General features: G+C 39.0%; 1 protein-coding gene across 1 annotated transcript in view; it reads right to left on the reverse strand.

Moving 5' to 3' along the window:
* Positions 1-21,817, reverse strand: part of UXS1 (UDP-glucuronate decarboxylase 1) — a 56,094-nt gene that overhangs the window by 19,335 nt on the left and 14,942 nt on the right. Inside the window, exons 4-9 of the mRNA XM_088530329.1 lie at positions 21,632-21,675; positions 17,694-17,754; positions 13,067-13,247; positions 3,522-3,626; positions 2,162-2,221; positions 1,563-1,684 (exon numbers count right to left, since the gene is read on the reverse strand). Coding sequence (XP_088386455.1) covers positions 1,563-1,684; positions 2,162-2,221; positions 3,522-3,626; positions 13,067-13,247; positions 17,694-17,754; positions 21,632-21,675 — 573 coding nt within the window. The remainder of the gene's footprint in view (positions 1-1,562; positions 1,685-2,161; positions 2,222-3,521; positions 3,627-13,066; positions 13,248-17,693; positions 17,755-21,631; positions 21,676-21,817) is intronic.

The raw sequence follows: 21,817 nt of genomic DNA on the forward strand, positions 1-21,817 counted from the left end.
CAAAAGTCAGTGTTTTCTTGCCTGAAAACAGTAAAAATCAAGACTTGGAAAAAATGTGAAGTGTTTAAGAATATAGAGGAATGCAGAAGAAGCGTGGCCAGACTTCACTAAGCTGCAGTGAAGTACAAAAGGATCCTATGGGGCTGCCCTGAGGCAACATTTATTTACATTGAGTATTTATATTGAGTTTTTATTTAATGCAAGTGTGCACCACAGCTCTACTTCACAAGACTTTACTCTTCTTTGTAAATCTTGCATAAGACTGATGGGATAATATTATGACTCATCTTAGGGCCTTAAAATGCAGCCCATGATTTCCAGAATGATCTACCATCCTCGCTGCTAAAAGAGCAGTGCAACGCGCACGACAGACTCGCAGAAAACTCAACGCTCTACAGCACAAGGATTTCTCACAAGACCTCTAACATTTAATGGTGAACAAATTTCCAAACCTATAAGGAATGCTATGACACTGCATTAAACTATTGTTCAGTAGTATCAGCATATTATAAGTTAAAAGATTTAAAGTAGAGCAAAGGAGATATAAACATGGAGATTTTTCATGTCTATCTGGTAGAAAAGATGGGTTAAAATTATTACATCCTCTGTGCCAAAATACCTCTCACCAAATTCTTACCTTTTATATTTATTTTTTTTCAAAGTTTTAAAAAGCATTTAGTAATTTATTGTTTAGATTTTAAATTCTGTAGAATATACCACATTTGATGGTGTTTGCAGCTTTAGTATACAAAGGGGAAATCAGAGAAACAGAGACACTATTTTTTTCATGTGTCACATTTTCCAGTAGATTAGTCTCCTAGAGACTAGCTGAACAGCAACTAAATAAAAACAGATTCACATGCAGGTAAAATGTCAATGCTGGGTTAATTAATGATAAGCTTCTCCTTGCTGATTATTAAACCCAAGAAAGATGCAACACGGCATCACAAATATGTTTTAAAACACATTTTGACCCTCATGTTAATGTATTTGTCTGAAAAAAAATGCTACAACTGAGTACTCCTATCTTTTGCTAAAGGCTATATTTACACTTAAATAATCTGAATACATTCTGAAGTGATTTAAAGGAGTCTGCTCTTATAGGAGTACTCACTAAAGAGCTTCATTTTACCCATATATTTGGATATCAAGTACGCTCATTAAACATTCCACTTTTATCAGTAGTGGCCCAAATCAGCAAAGCACTTGAGCACAAGACCAACTTTAAGCAACTCTTATCTGGCTCCCAAATTGGTAAGGTCACTCCAGTTTAATCTATCTAAAAAACTATTTACGATACCCAGAGACATAACAAGTCTAATGAGAAGACGAAAGCACGTTTTCTTGGAGAATGCTACTCAGCTGAAATACCACAACAGATGGGAGCAATAAAACCTCTGCATTAAAAGAAAACTGATTTTGCAATTACAGTGCAAACACACTCCTATCCAAGGTGCTCTCTTTCTACCCTCTATTCTGAAACATATGCAACATCCCTGTTTGCTGTATACTTAGCCCTCACAAGTACTGCAAACCCACTCTATCTGATACCAGTTTAATACCTGTTTCATGTATGCATAGCACATGGTCTCTGCAACCCGCTTTCCTTCATCATAGCAGGCTCTGGGGCCTATTGGATTCACATGGCCCCAATAATCCTCATTTTGAGGATGAACTTCAGGATCTGTGGAAAAAAACAAAACATCTTTTGTTAACAGAAAAATTGTCCGTATGTAATGAACCTTTTGGCAGATCACTAGTGTTATGTAGCTGAACAACCCTCTGGTCTATGTATTTAAAAAAATATCACTTTCAATGTCACTCAGTAAAAGAACATTCACTGTAATCATAATACTTCATTCTGGATTCTAATCAGAGCTCAACATTCAAAATCTCCCCCAAAGCCTTAATGAAAAGGTCATAAACCAAGATGTAGGAACGTTACAGACAACAGTCAGAGTCTGTTTCCACCACTTTGACAAAAGACTTAATAAAACAAGTACTAATGCAACACATTTTAACCTGTGAGTAGCAGACCTGATGAAGAAATCAAGGTAAGGCAAAATACATCATCTTGACACTAACACCCATTGCTGGGTTTGTAAATACCCATTGGTTAATGATACCTCAAGAGCTCTAACAAGGTTTTTGTCCTTCTTACCTCCATACACCTCCGACGTAGAGGCCAGGAGCAGCCGTGCCCCAACACGTTTGGCTAACCCTAGATTTTAGGGAATGGGCAGGGGGGGAAAGGAAACAGCAGAATTTAGGCAAGAGAAAGAATCATTTGTTTGTGTTTGCTGCTTTACTCTAATCATGTTTAAACATGCTTTTAAAAGGAACTTTTTCTCCCAGTAGTGATATCTAGCTGCAAATCACACTTGTTGCTTGCAATCTCAAGCTAGGGCCTTGAGAGGCTGTGGAACAGCACACCCCATGTTGTGAGGTGTTTCTTTCTGGGACTAGAAGTTACACTGAACCAATATCCAGAACTTAATACATTATGTTCTAAGTAAAGGTCAAGAAAACATAAATCGTGCCAGTTAGGGAATCAGTATATTGAAACAAAACACTGTGGTACAATCACCAAAATCAGAAGGATAATTAAAACAAAACAAAAAAAACTCAAAAGAACCTACTATAAGAAAAAAACTAGTATCTTTTCTCATTTGTAATTACTGTCCATTTAACCAGTCTTGATAATGCACCTAGCCTTTGGAATTACTCGATACTCTATTCTGATAGCTTTGTAACCTTAAATTTGACATAGCCAAGCAAACAAAACTCTATTCTGGACCATGCAACTATCTGGTGGCACAGCAGCTTCTAAATCATTTACTCCTCTGAACTGTACCCAACGGCATCACTCATATGAGAAATCAGCAGGGGTAGGACCCAGAAGTTTTTTTTTTGCCTCATGCTAACTTCTGTGGTTGCAGGCATCCAGTTCAAGCAACAGCACATGTCAAATAGATTAAAGCTGTGAAGAAAAAATAGTAAAGACTTCAGGTCCTCTATTTACAGACCCATTCCTCAAGAGCATGTGAAAAAAAGGTAGCTAAAGCTGAGAATTTTGCCTTGTAATTACCTGCTACGAGCAAGCCAAAGCCAGCACAGTAGGAACTGCAGTCAGTGCTACAGTGCCACTGTAACAAAATCCCATGCTCCTATTTGTTCCTATGATTTCTCTAATTACTGCACAGGTTTTGCTCCATAGCCAAGTAACAGATATGGAAGTTCTTACGCTTTAACACCCGATCTGGTATGCTGCCAGAGCTCACCTGCAGGTATGCTTAAAAACAAACAAACAAACAAACAAACAAAAGAAAACCCCCCAAAACTAACAGTCTTCAAAGCAGGGGGACGGGGGGAACCAAACAACCCACCTTTCTTAAAGAATCTCCTACCTCAGTATATCTGAATACACACACATGACTCAGCTGCCCTTCCTGCCCAACTCTGTCCAGGTGTGTTTAGGTCTAACAACATTAAGTAAGAAGAAGAAGAAGATTTTGACTCACCAAGCATGTTTAACGTCCCAATAGTGTTGGTTTTTAATGTTTTTATAGGATTATACATGTAATTTGGAGGAGAAGCAGGAGATGCTAGATGATAGATTTGGTCCACTACAGAGCAGGATGGGAGGGAAAAAAAAAGAAAAAAGCACCATTATTTTCCTGTGCAATACATTAAATGAGAAAGCCCTAGGGAGTCAAGAAACAAGCATTTGTTTTTGCCTAACACCAAAACTTAGCACTTCTGTACTCCTACCTGCAGATGACATGTACGCAAATCTACTGTAACCTACAGCAAGTCTTAATTCTCAGTAGAACCAAAGCTAACGTTTAATGAATAACAATATTGTTGAGACAGACACAGAGATTTGGAGTGCTTAGATTTTTACACTTGTAAAAAATTTGCTTATAGATACTTCAGAGCCAATGCTAGAAGTTGCAAGAGGACATGCAATGTTTTATTCCCCTCACATTTCTTAAATGACAACCAGCTTCAGAGTATTTTTTCTCAAGTGGTCATTCAAAAGATGTAATCAAAATATTATGAAGAATTAGAATCAAGGTGAAAGGATGGAAAAAAGGGGAAAATCATTCCTCCTTTGTGCTGCAAAAGAAAGTTTGCTTTTTAAAGGAGAGCTGGAACTCAAATCCTAAGGGCCTTGAAAAAGCCAAAGCTGGCTGCTAGGAGACAGTGTTGCAGAAGACAAGGGACAACATTGTCTTAGCCTAGAACAGAATGATATTGGTTTGGTGATACACTCAAAAAATATTTTTAAGTATCTTCCCAGTTATTTTATATGTAACAAGTAATAGAAAATAACATGAATACAAAATATAATCCTGTTCCTGGACAACAAATTATCAGCAGCCCTCTACTGGGTTTAACTTTCACAGTATCTGTGAAATAATGAATTTTGTTCACCATTTTTACATTAGGCATTCAGCCAGAAATAAGACAGAAGCATCCTCAACTTTCAAATAAAAAGACTGAAACTTTCCCAAATTTGCCTTTCCCTTCATTTAAATTTAATTACATTTGCTTAAACAGTACAGATTACATATAAGATACCACTAATAGGAAAAATAATCAAGTATTAAGTTACAACGTGCTCTCAACTAGCTGAAAAAACACTTCAAAGTTACAGTTTTTTTTTGTTTTGTTAAAGATTCCCTCTGTTCTTTATTTCCTAGTTTCATTCGACAAGGCAAGCACATATCCTTACCTCTAATATCTATTACTTATATTAGTATAACAGTGTACAAAAGCGGCTTGTTTTATCCATGTAGGATGTATTTACTACCGTACAACAACCCTTTAAGCAACCAAAAACTTTACAGTAGATAAAAGCTTCCAAAACACAAGCATATCTTACTTATTAAAAAAACATACCCTATTTATGATAAATATGTTCTGTAACAACAACAAAAATGGCAAAGTTGGCAAGGTGTAGTATTTACCTTCCCTCCACTTCTCTGAGGGGTTTGCACACATATTCACAATTTTCTGGATTAAATGGTATTTTTAAATCCAGTGGGTATGCTCACAGCTTATGTGCCTGAAATGGTTCAACTCTAACGGACACACTGAAGTTAAACAGAGCACTTAATCTTCACCCCAAAGGAAAAAATGCCCTAACACAATACAATAAAACCCGCAAAATAATAAATGTTTTCATGATAAAATATTTCAAGACAAATTTCACCAGGCAAAACAATTACCTGTCAGTATAAACACACAGTCACGTTTAATATGATCTGTATGACTCCATCACACTTAAGTCTTACTGTCTTGGCAGAGTAATGACATTTGTATTCTCAAATAGGTGCCACAAAATAAATCCAGATCTGACACCTTGCCATGATTTCTTTGGTCTTCAGTGTTTAATCTCTATAGCAGAAACTTCAAATCAACCCAGCCAACTACCAGGGGGAACTTGCTTTCACATAAGAAACACACAGAAATGCAATTTCATGGAGCAGACTACTCAGCTATTCGCCATCACCCCAGCATAAACCAAGCATTTCCACTCAGTACCAAATCCACTCTAATATCACAGAGAGCTTTTCAGTGTGCAACCCATATTAACTTGGCTAATTAGCGCAATATCCAGAGATGATCTGAGACTGCAAATGCTGCAGGAAATGAGCTCCCAGTTCAGTCCTGATTCAAAGTACTACCCATACTCCTAAAACACTCTGTTGCATTAGCACTGTCTGCTACATAAGCATAACATAAATGAAATGTATTAAAGTTTCACAGTATGCCTCTGCATGAAAGCGTTTCTTCACCACAGCGCATTGCTGTCACGATACCAAACAAAGTAAGTAGATGGCAAGCTGATGAGGGCAGTGCTTGGGGAGCGCATTTACTGCTGCCGCTGGGTCACACACGCTGCTTCAGGCAGGGTGGCTCAAAGTGAATCAGCAAGTGACAGCTAAAGCCACCTGCAGCCCCAACACTGGTAAACTCTGACCATGGTCTCTGGCCGTCCCTTTATAGGTGCTGTCACCTCTTTCAACCACACTTTCCCATAGGCTTTGGAGGAGTTTTTGCAGCAAGAAAGTGTCACTTCAAAAGCATTTATGTCCGTCAAGTAACTTACTGCCCGAAGCAACTCTGCTGCAGAGGAAGCAGCCCATTCCCTGCTTCCCCTCACCCCTTGCTCAAGGCCTGCTGTGCTGTTCTGACACGGCGGCTTCTAGAGAAGCCACTCCTATAATGAAGAGCAGGCCTGAAGCTACCTATCCTATCTCTTGACGTTACAGCTGAGCCTGTAATTATCCATACAGACATACAATTACAAAACAGAAACAAGTGCAACCTCCCAGAAAAACCTCTGAAGATCCGTTTAATTTTCAAACGCAGGGGTTGAGTGTTAACACACCGCACAAAAGCGGAAGCAGCTCCTTCCTCCTCTAGTCCTTCTTACTCCCTTTATTTCCCAGCTCTCAATTGCTTTGGAGCACAGAAGCTGGGGGGAAAACCAAAAGCAGGGGGCTTTATTTGGCCACAGCATGGACATCTCTACACTTGCCTCAACAGGCTTCCTCTGCCCCTACCCGCAACAGCAAACACAGACCTCTTCCCTATGAAAAAGGTTCAGTGAAGGCAGACATGGCAGATAGGAGGAAGATGGGGCATTTGCTGAGGGCACAGGGTCATCTTTTGGATTAAACCTGCAGGGGGTCAGCCAGCTCTGACCTTTCTCCCTTATCCAGACAGGAATTGTTAGAGTATCTAGCTTGAGACCAGCTCAAAACACTGCTTGGTTTCCACAACAATTAAAGAGTGCCAGGCCTTTCAGGAAGGTGGAAGGGCAAGTTTTCTACCCAGAGGGGTCACTCAATAGTGTTATCAAGCTCAGGATCTCAAGACATGCACAATCATTTCTAGTTCCACTTTCAACTGTCAGGTTTAAAAAATGCACTGTCAAGTAAAGAGTCAAGCAAACTGTGTACTTTTCCCTCTGAGTTTCATCACACAAATGGATGTTCCAGACAAAAAAAGGACTGCCTCCTCTGCTTTGGCACAAAGCAGGACGCTGTTTAAGCCAGCGGGCAACTCCAGCTCTACTCTGTGGGGAGTTAGTCAGGCTACTGCTCCGCAGAGGATTAACATGCTGGGGTGTCTGGGAGGAGCATCTACAGGACCATAGGTACAAACACAGCCTGCAGCTGCTCTCCGCTTCTCTCTCATTAAGAAGATTTTACAATATTTAATTGGGCCTGCTAATGAGCCTTGAGTTGACTTTGCAATTAAGCCATAGCACAACTGAAAATTGACTGTGTACAGGGATGTGCAAAGCCTTAAGTATATAAATAGGGACCACAGGAGTACAAAAGCACAAGCTCATAGATTTTCACTATTGACTCATATTAGGAGCTAGAAATCTAAACCACTGTGGACACTACAAGAGGCTTATCAAAGAGCAGAAGTCAGGTTGGGCTACAAAATAAAGATATTATCCAGGAAAGTTTTAAATTTGAGAAAATGTTTACTATGTTCTAGTTAGTTTGGTACCAAGAAGTTACTTCTGGGCACTAAAAACCTGAAGGCAAGCTTTAAACACACCAAGACTGTTTTCAAGCAGACCCAGACACTGCAAATGGAAATGTCTTAGTTACAAGTGCATCAGCTGAACCACAACAAAGCATAAACTGAATCTCATGCACAGAAATGGTGCCTACTCTAACCAAAATCTTTAGTAAAACTGAGATGCAGCTCCAATTTTTGTATGCCTGCATTTGTGTTGATTTTTTTTTTAAACAGATTAGAATGGACAATTTGTGTAACACCTACTGTGGGAAAACATAATTAAGTTGCCACTCATTTTAAAAAACTGCAAATTTTGCAAGTTACAACTTATGGTGAAAAAAGCAATAAAATAAATCAATTCCAAAAAGTAGAGATAAAAGCTGGCATTAGTATCTAAGCCACCATTTATGTTGTGAAAATGCCAATATCACCTGATGAAATGCAACAAAATCTCTAACCTTTGTTACCTGTTGCTTGCAATACAATCTCCACACAGATCTGTAATCTGCATCAATAACATTACAGTAATACGGCATATTCTTCAGAGTTCAATTGCCAAAATGAATTTCTATTTTTTTAATGTGAGAAAAGCTTCAGAAAAACTATAGGTTAGTAGATACAGAATATGTAATACTAAATCCTGCTGTCATGAATTTTCAGTAAACCAAAAGGCGTATGACAGAACCACTCACATTTCAAGCATGTTGCAATAAAACTACTCTTCCTGGAATCACCTATTCCATTGCCTCCCAAAATGCCACCTCTCTCCTCAATGCCCTCTCCCCCACCTTCCCCCCCCCCAAAAAAAAACCCCAGCCCCTTCCTGGGGAAGGGCAGCCTGCCAGAAGTCAAAAACAGTAATATATTACTAAATATTGCTCTGTGAAATCCCCAGATCATTCCATGATCTGTTCCATATACTGTACTATAATTTAAAGTGTATTGAAGCTTTCTTAAGGTTTGTCATACAGATTTTTTCTAGGGGATTTAGAAAGCTTCACCACAGACCTGGGCATGGCGGCACCTGGCTCTGGATAAAAAGCCTCATGTGGCACAGTTCATGCTGCCTTCTCTCTTGCCACGACTGTACCCCAGATGCACAAATTAAAAGGCATCAAGTTGAATGAAGTAAGTATTTGACATAGAGAATGAAGACTAGGAGGATGAAGATTATTAATGAAGGTACTCAAAAGCAGCAATGATCTTTTTTTTTTTTTATATAAAAATAGCTTATGAAATTCCAGATCAGTCAAATGCAGATTAAGGTCTCAAAATTCTACTAGAACAGTTGCCCAAAATGCAACATACTGAGGGCACCTACATAACAAGTTAAAAGCTGAAAAGAGTCAGCTCAGATCCACAAAACCAGCAGAGCCCTTAAAAATTAGAGCCTGTTAGCCCCAGTCAAGCCAATGACATATTGCAGTTTTGTAAATAATGTTATTAATAAGCACAAACATGTTTAAAACAACAACTTCATCCATTCTGAAAACTCTAAACGCCAATCTCCTTACTATGAGGTATGCCACGTGCTCATCTGCAACACTCTTCAGCCTGCAAAATGTACTCGCAGCCCATCATCTGGGAACCTCTTCACTAAAAGTTGCAAGAGACCAAGATAGAGCCCAAACCGCCTTTGTATTCACAACAGCTACTGAAAATAGAACTTAAAGAGTTGCCTTGCCAGAACTAGACTCCTAAAAAAAAATCAAGAAATAAAGAACAGAAGAGGCCAGCTTTATGTAACTGATCTTCATATCGATTCTTATAACTCATTGCAGAAATCAAGTAATAAAGTAGCTCCTCCTAATCTACCACATACAAAGTGTTCTTCTCACTTTATTCACATTATGTAATTCACACGTGTTTCAAAGAGTTATCTTTGAATGTCAGAATGGAATTGCTCATTATCCTCAGCAAAAAGAAACAGCTCAATTTGCATTCAGCTGACATAGACCGCAATTTCAGCAGTGTCATAGTGGTATTTGCCTGAAAGCTCCATTGTTAAGCAAAGTGTTGGAGAACATCAACTAAATTTCTACTCTGTAGTTGTGCTCCTATGGCTCAAAAATAAAGCGGCTAGTATGATATACCTGAGGAAGGAAAAAGAATTCTTTAAATGAAATTTCCAGCTAAAAATGTAATACTTGATGACTATCCTGAACATCATTTCAAGGAAAAAGTCTTTCTGAGTTTTATCATTTGCTCGATGTACACATGACACATTAAGCTCGATGACACATTAAGTGTCTGTAACATACAGCTCTACAAGACCAACAGGACTGCAGCAGCTTATTTTTGCATTTTCCTTGATTCCAAACAGGAGGAAAATGTTTCCCAAATGTTAAGGGACCGATAATTCATTTAAATTACTCTACTACTATTGTAACTATTCACTCTCAAAAAATGTAATGCAGTGCTCATGATAACAAAGTTCTTTCTTTGACAAAACTTTTGTCGAAAGCTTTGACAAAAGTTTATCACTCTAAAAGCACTGCAAGGTCCAAGTATTTCACAACATCTATTTCAATAGCTTCTTTGTGGTCACAACATTTATGACAAAAAGTTGTGTATATTCAGAATCACATCTGCCCTGCTCTACGTCTAGCTCACTTTCCAGCTGATGAGAAAACTTCCCTCAAATCTGTTCAAGAAACATTGCCTGCAAGGCTTCCAAAGGTTGCCCAAGCAGTGAGAAGAAAAGGCAGGAGTGGCAGGACAAGGACTGCACCCACTTGTCACAAGGTTCTGGCAGTTATTCTGCTGCTGCAGCTCTTGTGGACAGGAAGGTACAAGGATCTAACAGGAGCTGAGAAGCAGCCCTGCAGCCCAAGACTGCAGTAATTGCTTTTAAGGGCCCGCTTTGTGGTATGACTGCCATCTTATGGCTTCACCTTGAAATTTGCCTTTTTTTCCTCGTTTTTTTTTTTTCCATTAGTTTAGTATGCCAGTAAAAAGGCATTTTAGCGTGGAAGTCCCTACCTGGCTCCTGAGTGAAATTGCTAATCATATTAAATGGAACAAAATGGAAGAGAATGGGACAGGTCCCCACAAGCAGAGGGTCAACCCTCTCATAGGGTCCTAACTAACAAATCTGGATATAAGCAGCGACAGCCCTAATCCTCGGTGACTATACAAACTAATTAAGTACTTTTTTCGTTTCTACATACATTTAATGTAAAATTTCATTTGGTGGTTTTTAATGCAAATCTATCCCCATAGAGTGATCACAGTGACAGCAGTGCACGCATATATACCTGTTTGTTTTGTGAGTGGCACTTGTGTACTTTTTGACTAGTTGCTGCCTTCCAATACTCCTAAAAGCTACTTTCATTTGAATAAAGACATCGGAGACCTTGTTTTTCTTCTTGAGAAAAGCCTCAGTGAAAGCTACATGTTCTTGTGAGTTTTCTACTGACAGCATCTTCCCGCAATGCTAAGCTAGAGGAAATTCCTACTGGAGAAAGAGGAAGTCACTCAGTACCACATAATTATCATAGGATCAAGAACCAAAACATGTGTGTTTAGGTGATTTCCCACTGTTTCTGGCCAGTGAGATCTAGACCCAAAAATGCAGTTTGCCTCTTCATACCATGAATCAGAGATTTAAACACAGCAGACTGTGCATACACACTTCTGTCTAGATTAGAAATGACATTTCTTACTAAATAAACCATTGATTTTTCTTTGAAGTGTGTTAAACATTCTGATATAAGTTAGTTCAAAAACTACTCCAAAAACTAGGAATTCTTCAGATAAAACCTGTTTCCTCAAAGCTGCTTTTGTCATAACCCCAGTTTATTCCAAGTCCTACTTACGAGTAAAAGATAGCAGAAGTCAGTTCTAACAGTGACTGAGATGAAATGAGCCATATGCCAAAAGGGAAAACAAAAGAACACAACAATCAAACTAGTTTGTGCATCTGTTAAAGTAACTATCTTTATTGTTTCATCTTTCTTTCTTTTTTTCTCCCTTCAAGTCTATCTTCCTATCCTCTTTCCTATGTAGGACTATAAATTCACCACTGTTTTTAAAACCCAAACAAATTTTTAATCACAGTTCCACATCGGAATATCAAATTTAATTTTGTTTTAGCATTTAACTATGCCATCTTTAATTTACACTGTCGAAGAACGAGAAGTTCAGTGAACTGCTCACTGAAGCTCATAGTGTAATTTAGGATCAGCATGAAATGGGAATTGGTGTCTTAAGTCCAGAGGGCACGGGAGAGTTCATGTAAGCATCTTGGAGCTGCCACTCGCTACCGCCCAGTACTGGACAGCAACAACGGCTGAACTGGAAATTCTCTGAAGAGGCCCCACGTACAGACAGCTAGAAAGTAGTGCAGGGAGAAGATTAGGAACGCTGACAGAACTGGCCGAGCTATAGGCTACCGCATCTGCGGTGAACAGAGCGCCAATTCTCAGATCCCATTACACCACCAGCAGAAGCGGCAGCAGTAAAGTAAGAGACAGCAACTGAACCAATACATTGTAAGAACAGGGGAGAGCACACACCTGCAGAACTGTTTCAGTGGTACTGTCAAGATAAGCCACAAGAAGTAAAATTGCTAGAGATCTTTTTCCTGTCAAATTCAATCCAACAGAATACTGCAAGAATTAAAAAAAATACTGCCTGAGATTTATTGTTCTCTTAAAAATGAAATAACTACATTTCTACAAAGCTTTAAGGGAATAAGCCAAAACCACTATGCCAGTGCGACTGGAATAACATTTTCATTGATGCACTACCTGACGATTTATTTCATAAGTCTGTACCTATGTATGTATCCAGTATAAATATATTTTAACTAATGCTGTCTTGCAATTCAGCATAATATTCTGAGGTTTATGACAGGTTAGACTGAGTTATTTCTAACTTTTTCCAATCAGGATGGTTTAACTTTTTCTTTCTGAAAACGGGGACAATTCAGTACTGCTGCCTTTTTCTTCTATAGGACGTTGTAGAAAGCCTGTAACTAAAATAGGAGCATTGTTTTCCATAGAGAAAAAATAAGTCAGCTAAGAAGTGAGCTGAACTGCCCTCTCAGACTGATGATCTTCCTCTCAACTGACCATACAGAGCTGCAGGTCGGACGCAGGCTAGTGCAAAAGCGCTTGTGAATTTAGATTCATGACCACCTAGGTGGTATGAGTCTCGGTGATTCCTACATCTAGGCGGCAGAGTGAGGGAGGATGCACGCCAGGATGTGCGACATCAGATGGAGACACACAGATAACCTACCATCACCTCTGTGTTCCCACAAAATCACTACCACATTACAAAGTTTGTAAAATTTCCTTTCTCCTGCCCACCCTGCCACAGAGAAGTAACTGTTTCAAAGTGAACAGCCCTCAACCTCTCACCATGTGATGATCACGAAATCGGGCTAATAATAAACAAAACCTACAGGATGGAAGAATCCACATGTCTGTGCCTATATTGGAGTTCTTTGCAAACATGCTGCGAAGGTAAAGCATGACAAAGTGCAGATTCCAAAGCACAGGCTACTCACCTTCAATGTACAGGGGCTCAACGACATCATGATTTATCAGTTCGAAGTTCTCATGACCAATCCAGTGCTCCACATTTCTTTTCCTGCCCGTAAAGAAGTTGTCCACAACTGTAACCTCATGGCCATCCATCATTAGTTTGTCAGTAAGATGAGAACCCACAAACCCTGCTCCTCCAGTTATCTGCGTTAGGACAGTTGGTATGAATTTTTTTTTTCTTTTTAAAGAAACACCAGACAAAGTCCACAAACATGAAGACAGAAGAACAGTAGCTTTCAGATCTTTGCTTTCCCAGGGGAAACAACTCTATTTCCATGTTTAAAGATCCTCCCCAATATTTAGGGAATTGGGCATTTCAAGAGAGATGCTTGGCATGTTTCATCACTGTCAGTCCAGAACTTTAGCTAATTTATTCACATCAACAAGATCGTTGAAAAAATAAATTATTTTCCTTTTTCCTTCAAATTGGATTGTGCCTGTTTATGTCACAGCAAAGCAGAAAAAGACCCCAAAAGGATTTTCTTCCATTCCTATTTCTCAGAAAGATGGCAACAAAATGCCAGGTTATTTTTGCATAAGCTCTATAATATCAAGAATATCAAATCCAGACATAGTTTTAACGGAAAACATCCTTACTTGCCTAAGCAAGTACTATGATTTCTTTCATCCTTCAGAGAAGGAAGAGCATTCTTAAACAAAAACGAGTCTTTGAAGATCTCCCTTTTAAAAAATATTTGCTAAAACCAAAACCGTCTCTTCTGTTTTACTAGATTGATAACCCCACACCCTAAATTTCAGCCTCTGACGCCATTAGCTCCAACACCCAACATTTGCCCCTTTTAAAACTTCATGTTTTACTATAAAGAAACAAGTGGAATTTAAGTATTCAAATTTTAAATAGTACATGTAAGAGAAGGGAAGGAGAGTTGTTTATTTTTTCCCCTTTTAGCAGCTCAGTTTTAAGAGTTAAAAAGAAATACCACTGAACGCAGTATTGAACAGTCAACACAGCAGCGGAACTGCAGGCTGTGAGACACATCCCAACAGACACATCTCTGCCCTTCATAAGCTCTTTTCAAACACACACAAAGAAGTAATGGATAACTACTCTCAAAGAATTAATGAACTTGGAAATCCCAGTGCGGCATCAGCTATTACATGACTGCATGAACAAATTCACATTTTGAAAATGTGATTCAGCTATTATGTCTGCTCTTCACCTTCAGTCAGAAATAGCCAAACAACAAACAGACTTGGTGAATTTGAAAAAAGGAATCTAACAAATGAATCATCTGCTATGACGACAAAATGCTGTGTGTGGAATGGTATAAATGGCTGAAATCCTCTCACTTTGGACTAGTCAAAGTGTAACCTGCCCAGATTGGGTTCCTTGACAAACCTGAAGAGAAGACTGTTCAGGGGAAGCTCTCTTTAAAAGGAAGCGACAGTCTCAGGGCTCCTGCTGCCCTGCAGCTGGCAAGAGGGGAGGAAAGCTGCTGAGAACGGGCAAGGAGCAGGCGCTAACTGAGGGAGGACAGTGCCATTGCCAGGTATGACCACTTACAAAGGCAAAAATAATCTGCACGGAAAAGTTATTGCCAGAGGTTTATCCCAGCTCGAAAGGGAGCTGCAGCTTTCTTAACCCAAAGGTGTTTTTATGGTAAACCAGGCAGAAATTACCAGGAGGTGGCTACAGTTTATTCCTTCACCAGAGGGCCAATAAAATTCCCTGCTTCTATTTCTATTTCCAGGATCCCAGAGAAGACAAACAGCACATTCCCAATGGGTCTTTGGTGTAGTAAAACATGAAGTCTTGATCACCAATCTTCCCTTTTTTTGAAAAGCAAACAAAAAATGAAATACAAACCAAGCAGTACTAGAAGCACCTGCCTATGTTATACTTAAGCAAAAGGAAAAAGAGAAAACAAAAAAATGTTTGAGAAAAAGATTCCAATTGCTTTATCAATAAATATTTTTTAATCATAAAAGCCAAATGTTAGCTTTATTAATATATTAATTCCATGGGTACTAGACAAAGAGCTATTTGGAAAAGGAGATGAATTTCCCCTGGAAAAGTAAACAACTGTGTAAATTATTTTTTTAATCATTACTCATGGCTTCATTAAAAAAGGAGATGATTATCACTGAAGTTTTCTGTATAACCTTCCCGTAACCACACATAAAGACAAGGTTAACACACTATTTCTAAATACAACTTTCTGCAAAGCAAAATCAGATACTGTACACAAGTCATTTCCACATCAGAGTTGAAGAATTGCACCTGGAGCTTAAACGCATATTCTTTTAAAGGACCTCATTAATACAAAACATTTAATTACGTAATAGAGTCAAAGTGCTTGATAACTTCAGGAACTACTGAAAGCCATGAACATTTCTAAATTTCCTCTACCCAGGGCATTTAATTTGTCAGACTTGTTCATTTCTGTATCTGTAGTCAGACTGGAGACATCTAGTGTCCCATAGTGTCCCATTAACTTTTTCATTTCATGCTTTCATTGGTTTGCTGTATTCAAGTCTGAGAAAAAACGAAACAGACTGATCCTATGTCACAACCATTATCCATTACATTCACAGAACAGCTTGCATAAGAAGGGACACTTCAGAAAAGAGAGCTATTGCGCTCTGCGGCATGGGATTCAATAGACTTGAGCTCTTTTGGATGAGAGTGCCAGGGAATCTGCTCTTAGCTGAGATATCTCCTCTCCTGGTAAACATCTGCCAATAGAGGAGCTATAAGCAAAGGAAATAGAACTGCTGTCTGCTCAGGTCAGTGTTGTGAATAACTCCAGGTTGTTTAAAAAAAAAAAAAAAAACAAAAAAAAACCCTGCATTTAGTGAAAAGCAGAAATCAGAACAGAATCCAGGAAAATATATACCATCAGCAAAACAAACAAACAAAAAAACAAACAAACAAAAACTCACAAAACTAAACAACAACAAGGAAATCATCTGAAAAAGTTGACTTGCTTAGCTGATTCCTATGTTTGTTCGGGACATACTTCCAAGCCCTCCAGCTGCTGTCTTCCACTACTCAAAAGGACACTTTTCCCACATAACGATGACTGTGATGATACAGCAGCTGCAACTGCCCACTTGAGTAGGAAGCTTGTGAAGCTCAGTCTGAATTCACACAAATTGGTCACAATCCATGACAGATAAGAAATAACAATACAACTCACTTATCCTTTGGCCAACTTTCGCTTTGGTAATTTACTCTCTCTGAGGTATGGAACTATGAAGTTGTTCATGCTCAGGACAGCAGGAAACATCCTTATTCCAACTACTTGCAACCACAGTAAAGCAATGAACTCCTAGCTATAACAAATAAAATATGCAAAAATCTTAATGTCAAGGGTTTTAGCACTGAGAACTCTACAACCCAAGAACACCTTGCACTGGTATTTTTCTTGTCAATGCTTTCCACTTTATAGACAGAAATCATGGCACTAAGGCAACATTATTGCCCTTGCCTGTACAATGAGCTCACTATTTAGGAATTTTCAGTTAAGCCCATCTATGCTTTTTACCTCATCACACCTTCCAATTTCCACAACAGAAGAAACAGTCTACAAGCTTATCTCCTTCAGACTGTCATAAAAAAGACAAAATAACACTGCAAAGTTAAACAAGTAAAATATGATAACACTTATTTTTGCAAATTTTTACATAACAATGAAGACAAATTTGCTTTATTTGCAATCCTCATCCTGTTAAAATACAAAAGGGAAATCATACGCTATTTGCAATTTTTCAGTGTTTTTCTTCTAGATTTTGAAGAGTCCTGCCAAAAGAGAACACCAGACAAGTTAGAGCTATAGGTATATTAGTGGGGATTTGTCCTAGACTTTGCTCTCTACTGAATAAGCAGAAATTTAAAATACATGAATACACAGCTTAAGCAACTTCACTTTCCTCTGTCTCTTGAAAACCTGCAGACAACATTGTCTCTAAGACAGAACAAGAGGAATCTGAACACTCAGCTAACTTGAAAAGTGTTTGTAGATACAACTCAAAGGTTGATACAGCAACACTGCTCAGCCTAAGAATGTCTTGAACCAGTCCTCCTCCCGAGCTAACGTGCCCTCTTTTTTCACCCTAAAATGCCCCTGGTGCTTGGCAATGTGACAGCAGCACCACAGAAGATACCAATGCAGGAGCACTCCCCCACTGACTCACAGTCCCATCTTAACAGCGCTGCAGGGCAGCTACTTCTCCAGCCTCATAATTAGATTTTGTCCCCATCAATCATACCAGCTCTCTGCACTTTCAAGATGTACCTAAAAAACTTCCCCGCCTCAACAAGCCGAAGCCAGCTGGAAGCACAAAGACCTTTGGCAACACAGTTTAAAAATATTGCAAGCAGACAACAGTAACTTAATCAGCACCTCCGATCCAGAGCCCAAGTCTATTATCTACATGCTGGATTTTCAGCACATCAGCACAGAGTAAAAAAAAGAACACTTCTTCGGAGGCAGGGCAGCCCCATACAAGATCCACGATAAATTACTTTATTCTTGTTCATGTCTTTAATTAATCCTCTATCCACAATTACATTCCACACAGTTCTTTTATTTCCCAAGCACAAGACCTGATTAAATACCAACTTACCAGTATTCTTTTGCGATCCTTTTCTGATAAAAATTTCACTGGTGGATATTTCTGGGTGAAACTACAGAATATTCCAAAACAAAGAAGAAAAATGTGTTAACCTTCAGCTCTCCTTCTTCTTAAGGATGTTTTTTCTTTCATATATCTCTTTTTGAAATGTCAAAAATGATTTTCAGAATCTCTGATTCTGAATGGTTTTTTAAGGATATGTTTACTTCCTTTTTCTAAAGGATCTGGGCCTTCATCAAGGCACCTATCCAGTAATAAAAAAATGTTTTTTAAAAAAATGCCTAGCAAACTTTCCTGTAGAAAAAAATCACTGGGCTTCTGTCTTTTGAGAGCAGAAGTAATGGGGTTTGGTATGGCATCCCAAGACAATAAAACATAATCAAAAAGTTTTAAAGAGCAAACAATCTTCTTAAAAACCTCTGGAAAAGCAAACAAACTAGGTTAACTTATACCACTAATTTCAAACAAACCTCCTTGAAGTTTCATCAAAGTAAAGTTTAAAAACAAGAGTTTAAAAAAATTGTCATTAATATTTCTCAGCCTTCTTACCAGAGAGATTATTCACTATCAGAGCTTTTCTTAACCTGCTTCCCAGAAGTGGATAAACTGCTATTGTTTTGATAGTCTATGAGCTAGTTTCACTTAATTGTTTTCCACCTTCTTCTTTAAGGGAGTTTAACTGGGAACAAAATACCCTAAAATTATGTGACAAGAGGAAACTTAGGTGCTCTCTTAGGCTTAAAATTAATGCTCAGGAACTTAAGTACTTTTATGCACATGCAGTCCTGTCACTGTCTTCATCCCACTTGCATGCCTACTGTATTGGCAACAACCATCTCCAAAGAAAGGGATGATGGTACATTTTTTCTAAGGTAATAAGCCTTTCAGTCTTGACAATCTATCAATGTCTGAGGTAATCCTTAACTAAACATTGATAAGACATTGGAAGGAACTCTAGCTATGGTTACTCTTGTCCTCCAGTACTAACTACTGGACTACCACACGGCTAGACATACAACTAGCTGCAGCAATTGGAAGCCTGTAAGCCAAGAATTCACACCGAGACTACTTATTAATCTACGCACAAACCGACCAGGATTGAATTACAGAATCACTATGTTTGGAAAAGACCTTCGAGATCATCAAGTCCAACCAAAAGCCCTTCACCACCCTGCCTGCTGAACCATGTCCTTAAGCACCTCATCTGCACATTTCCTGAACGCTGCTAGGGACGGGGACTCCACCACTTCCCTGGGCAGCCTGGGCAAATGTTTCAGAACTTTTTCTGTGTGGAATTTTTTCCATGTGATCCTGATGTACCTGGTCTCCTCTGCTTCTAACCTGCATCACTGGCTCAAGAGGAATTTTTCACAAGCAGAGCACAGATGTTTCTGCACTTGCGGCACCTCTACTCTTCAGTGAGGGCCATTCCCAGCTTCCTGCAGAGGAGAAATACAGCAGAAGAGTCTTCCGACATTCCCCAAAAGGAAGACTGAAGTAAGGAGTTTATGAAGGGTAAGGGTCCTCCATTTTTAAGGCCATTAATCCAGCATGATCTCCAAGGGCCGCTTGGACGCAGCCCCGTGCCACGTGCTCTGGGTGACCCTGAGTGTGCAGGGGGTTGGACTAGATGATCCCTAGAGGTCCTGTCCAACCTTAAGGATTCTATGATTCTATGAAGTCCAACAGCTGCCAAAAGGACTCCCAATCACTCCGGCACCTTCCTCACCCCAGGGCTGGCTTAGCTGCAGTGGGCAGGAACCTCAAACTGATCCAGCTGAATGCTCAGCTGCGTGCAAGGATGTGACTTAATCCTGGCCTAATATTTGCTTTGATCCAACTTCCAACTTTAGCTTCAGTTAAATAACCTTTTGTTAGGAAACTAGCTAAAGGAATTCTTGTCTTTCCTGCTTTCCATAAGCATGGGCATGGCTTCCTTCCAGATTTTATCTGATTATGAGGTTAAAAACAAACAAACAAACAAACAAACAAAAAACAAACAAAAAAAAAAAACAAAAAAAAACCATTGCTATTGGAAAAGAAACATTTTACTATCAGGAACAGCCTTCAGGCATCTAATAGAGGATAGTTTTTTACTGTCATTTTACACAGACATAAAATTCAAAATTCAGTACCTGGAAACATGTCATACATGATCAGAAGAGCAGCAGAGGTAAAGGGCTACATTCTTCAAAAGAACACCCCAACAACATAAGCAATGTTTCTCTTTTGATAAATGATCATTCCATATCAGCTCATACAGAAGTAAAATATATGTTATTTCTTTCCCCTCACTATTAAGGGCTTGCTACAGACATTTCCAACAACTCGATATATGGCACACTACTAAAAATAGAAAGAGCTTTTAGGTGCCTCCTAAGAAGAGTTTAATTTAACAGCTCCAAACCAACAATCTAACACTCATTTGAAAAAAATAAAAAAGTAGTACCTGAATTACGTGGCTATCAGTAAAGATTAAGCAAATTAACTGAACAGAGAGAAGGCAGCAACAATTTCATTTGAACACAAAGTCATTACTCCACAGTTTCTCCATTATAATTGATATGCAACCAATACAAGTGATTCAGTCTGTAATTTGTTTTATGTTGCCAATAAACTGCCAAGTCCATGCTTGCATGGAGAGATGAGCAAATATATCAATATTCTTCCTAAAACAAACTGCACGTGACAGATCTGTGAATTTTTCAAGTTAATTTTAGGAAAATCAAAACTTAAAGAGTGTGGGGTTGGTTGGTGGAAGGGCAACTGCTCCCTAACAGACTGGCCAAACAAACTCAAGCCACTGTGTGGGTTGAGCTGGCTGACGGGAGTGTGATTCTGCCCCCTCAAGAGTAACAGCACATTAGCCACCAACATGCCATATGTAACCACACAGGCTTACTGGCAGTGCTAGAATGAGCCAAGTTTCAGCCCTTTGTAAAACAGCATTCCCTACTAGCTGTGTGCCTGGCACATCAAGAGCATCATTTATGAAACAGCATCACTGGCAAAAGTAGTCATGTCCTTGTCACAATTGCCAATTCGTACTCCTATTCCAGCACTTTCTTTGTGATGAAAAGCACGGCTTCAAGGCAGCCAGGCTGAGGTCGGAAGGAGCTGCTTGGAGGGAAGAAAAAAAAAAAAAGACTGGAATGCTTTAGTTTCTTCATCCTATATACTATCAGCTACACAAATGGGTGTGCTGGCACAAACATGAGAAAAGGACATTGCAGAATGGACACAAGCTGCCAGGAAGAAATGGGTCAGCCTCCCCTTCCAGCCCACCTTAAGAAAAACAAACAAAAAAAAAAACAAATAAACACTACCTCAGAGGTACGGAACCTCTTCAAATTTAACACTCGCATTTAACCTAGGATTTGCTATTCACTCAAAAGCTGGTCTGCTTTTCTCAATCATATCATGTACTTTTCAAGAGTATCACCTTCTCTTACCAACCCTGAGAAAACAACAAGTCTGTTGCTTGTACTCATCCAGAGCACGGGTATAGACTTAAGATTCACAATGTAATCATTCTACATGAGCTAACCACAGTAACTGATCACAAGCATGGGGAATACAAAGTAAAACATTTCTTTTCAGTCTCTGGTGGCTGAAATAAATTTTAGTACACACCTACATTTGACTTTCCAAACCGTGGTAACCTGTGCACCAACAGGACAAACTAATTCCTTCACAGCACCCAAACATCACAAAAATCAAGCATTCCCAATTCCTTCGATGGGACTATTCAGCCTGAACATTATTCAGACATGCATTAATGTCTCCTGGTATTCAAGGCCCCAGTTCCCAAAGGTATCGAGGGCATACACAAAACAAACAAACATCTCAAGCCCAAAGCTACAAGACTGTCTGTTAAAAAACAGAAACTGCTTTTCAAACAATTCACAAACTCAGTAAAAGACACTTACCTTTTCTCTAGATCTTTGATTTTCTCCCTTAGAGGTGCAACAGCCTAAAATAAAGGAACAATATTTAATCTTTGAAAGCAAGATTTACATCACAAAATACTCATAAAAGAAATTAATGCAAGAATCATGCAAATAGTCACAAGAGCTTCACTGAAGACAATCTAAAAAGCTACATTTTCATCACTC

This window comes from Tinamus guttatus, unplaced genomic scaffold (assembly GCF_059628265.1).
Source record: "Tinamus guttatus ecotype Peru unplaced genomic scaffold, ASM5962826v1 Tinamus_guttatus_pri_ptg000030l, whole genome shotgun sequence".
NCBI lineage: Eukaryota > Metazoa > Chordata > Aves > Tinamiformes > Tinamidae > Tinamus > Tinamus guttatus.